The 3,170-nt window shown below is 51.1% G+C and overlaps 1 protein-coding gene across 2 annotated transcripts in view; it reads left to right on the top strand.

Annotated features, from left to right (window-relative positions):
- The first annotated feature begins 2,055 nt into the window (after positions 1-2,055).
- The window catches only part of Xpo4 (exportin 4), an 85,118-nt gene continuing 84,003 nt past the window's right edge, over positions 2,056-3,170 (top strand). The window contains exon 1 of one of the 2 annotated variants that reach the window (XM_005355428.3): positions 2,056-2,288. In XM_005355428.3, coding sequence (XP_005355485.1) covers positions 2,220-2,288 — 69 coding nt within the window. In that variant the 5' untranslated portion in view covers positions 2,056-2,219. The remainder of the gene's footprint in view (positions 2,289-3,170) is intronic. The other variant, XM_026783231.1, reaches the window with a different exon arrangement.

Raw genomic sequence — 3,170 nt, forward strand, 5'->3', positions numbered from 1 at the left:
TTTCCCACCTGCCTGGGGGGAATTCCTTGTGCCGCAGCTAGGTGTATAAGGATTTCCCCGAAGTTGAATAAATGGCATTCAGCTGATCTCCTTTCGAATGACCCAGATCTCTTTGTGTGTTCTTTCAATCTCCAGGTCCTTGCCCGGCTTGCGTACGGGTACAGTGGCGGGCGAACTGTACCGAGGGGGTAACACATAATCGGGTGTTACACAAACATTTTTTAAAAAACAATATTTATTTATCATATTTTGGCATATAGATAATGGTATCAGCTAGAATTATTTTATAATCTTTTTTTGCAGCTTGCTATAATTGGCTAAATATTGAGCATCCATTATGTGAGGCACTAAGATAACTGCTTAGGTTCTTAAATTCTTTTAAAAATATTTATAGTTGGTCAAATCCCAATGGCTTGGGAGGTCACAGGGCCTAGGGAAGAACCTACAACCATTGTTTTGCTAAATGACATACTTATGCTTTTACCCACATATTAGTGCTACCCTCCACCTTGACCAGAGAAGTTTCTCTCTCTACTAGTCAGCATTTAGTGCAGACTCCACACTGGTTAAAGTGTTGAGAATGAGTGTCTACTGAGGTTTCAGTTCACACAATTCTCCACAGGAAAAGCAGTCATGAATGGCCTCTTGGCTAACTTTAACATCTGGTAATGAGGTCAAAGGCACTTCTTTTATTTCTCAAGCAATAAAACATCTCATTAATTTACTTTCTCAAAAAAAAATCTGGCTGACCATGGTGACACATGCCTTTAATCTCAGTGCTGGGGAGGCACAGGAGGCTGGTCGGGTCTACACAATAAGTTCCAGGACAGCCAGGGTTACATAGAGAAACCCAGTCTCAAAATAAGGTGTGTGTGTGGTGGAGGTGGAGAGATGGTTCTGTGGTGCTGCTCTTCCAGAGGACCTGGGGTTAGTTCCTAGCACCCACAGAGCAGCTCACAACTGCCTGTAACTCCAGTTCCAGGGGATTTGACACCTTCACACAGAGACACACATGCAACCAAAACACCAAGGCACATAATATAGTAAGAAATAAATCATTAGAAAATACAATACTATTGCAGACAGACAGACAGACAGACAGACACACACACACACACAGAGGCAAAGACTCAGGGAAAACCAGAAAGCTTCAAAAGAAGGAACTCACAAACGGATGTCGCCTCAGAAGGTAAAAAAAGGCACTCGGTAGCAGGTTCAGGAAAAAGCCGGGAGAAGTCAGCTCAAAACAATGCAAATACTTCACCCAGGCAGCCTTTTGAACACTGAACCAGCTAATGTCAGGAGCACGTGCCTGGACACAGACTTAGAAAAGAAAAATTAAGACAAACAGCAACAATGTCGACAACAACAAAAGCCCTAAAGAACGGGCTAGAAGACCGCGCTGCAGTCACTGTAAAGCGCCTTTCATCACAGAACCTATACTTACCATTGCTATTATCAACTCCTGAAGCACAAAGCTGGTGGCTGCGAGCTCTTAGTGGATTCAGGAAAACAAACCAAAAAAAAAAGCCTTTAATCCCAGCACTCGGGAGACAGAGGCAGGCCGGTCTCTGTGAGTTCGAGGCCAGGCTGGTTTAGAGTTCCAGGATAGCCAAAGCTACACACAGAGAAACCCTGTCTCGGAGGAAAAAAAGGAAGAAAGAAGAAAGGAAGAAAGAAAGACAGAAGGAAAAGAACCAAGCATTTTATCGTCGGATGCCCCTTCCTCACAGCAGGAGCAGGAAACGCTTGAGTTTTGGGTGTAGGTGCACCTTTAGGAAAGCAGCGGTAGAGCGCTTCCAAGGCTAAGAGATGCTGCTCCACCCCGGAGACAAGATGGGTGCCGCACCGGCTGGACACCCACCCGTACGTTGCCCCACACCTAAATGGGCTGCGAGGCGAGAGTTCGAGACCGCGGGGCCCCGCACGCCGGGAACCACGCATGCGCAGAGCCCAGAGCAGCGCGGGATGCCCGGCCGCGGCTGACAGAGTCAACCGCCCGGCCTCGTCCGGTGCCGCCCCAGCGCCGCGACCCGGCTCACGCCCCTCCTGCCAGCTGCTCAGGACTCGGCGGTCCCGTCAGACCGCTGAGGGCGCGACGCCGACGGCGGCTGCGACGGCCCCGGAGGCGCGAGAGGCGCCGGGGTCGCGGCGGCGATTGGCCGGCCGCGGCGCCTGCTCCCATAATGCAGCGCATGGCGCGTCATTGAAGAGAGACCATGATGGCGGCTGCGCTGGGGCCCCCAGAAGTGATCGCTCAGCTGGAGAACGCGGCCAAAGTTCTGATGGTGAGAACGCCGGGCCCCGAGAACCGCAGGATCCGTGGGACTCTGGCTGGCTCGACCGCGACAGGCCTGCTGTCCGCTGGCCTGGCGGCCGGGAAGGGCCTTGGGATGAACCCCGAAGTGGTGGTGGCGTGGCGCAGGATTCTCCATCCTACTTTCCTCCTGTCTCGGTCCCTTACTTTCTAGAACTTGTCCTCTTCCCTGGCTGCCCTATCCTCTGCCTGGCATAGGGGTGTAATGGTGTAGCACGGAGAGTTTCCTGTGCCTCCTGCTTCGCCCTACATATACCGCGCTGGGCAGACTGGGTAGCGGAGCAAGGCACGGGAGGGAGCTTGGGGTGAGCCCCGCAGGACTTGGGTCAGGGTACAGGCTTGGGACTGTGTGCATGACGCTGAGTAGTTGATCCTGTTAGGGGAGGGATGGCACAGCCTGGGTGCTCTTCGCAACCCTTGTTCCCTCATGCATCGGGTCCCCTAGCTCTTTGCCTGACTTGCAGGCAGCTCTGGGTAACCGCAGCCGGCACGTGGACGGAGCGGAGCGGCAGGAAGGAGGGAGGCGAGTCTTTAGGACCAAGGTCGTTGGGGCCAAACTTGGTCCAGGACCGAGCTCCGTGTGCGTTTCGAGTATTGGAAAGCTGACTCTGTGGTACTCGGTAACATAAGTCTCACATAGTTTGATGAGGGTGTTTTGAGCAGGACGAGTCAGGATTATAAACAGTATTCTACACAGGGAGCAAAAGTAAGGATAAACTTCATTCGGTTACTCAGTAAACTGTGTGTCTTACATTTGCTGACTCAACTTGATTTCTTTCATTTTTTCTTTTGTAAGTTATGACAACTGCAATTGTAGATTACTATTTTTGAAATTTATAGGTCCTTTTTTTTT

This window comes from Microtus ochrogaster, chromosome 17 (assembly GCF_000317375.1).
Source record: "Microtus ochrogaster isolate Prairie Vole_2 chromosome 17, MicOch1.0, whole genome shotgun sequence".
Classification (NCBI taxonomy): Eukaryota; Metazoa; Chordata; class Mammalia; order Rodentia; family Cricetidae; genus Microtus; species Microtus ochrogaster.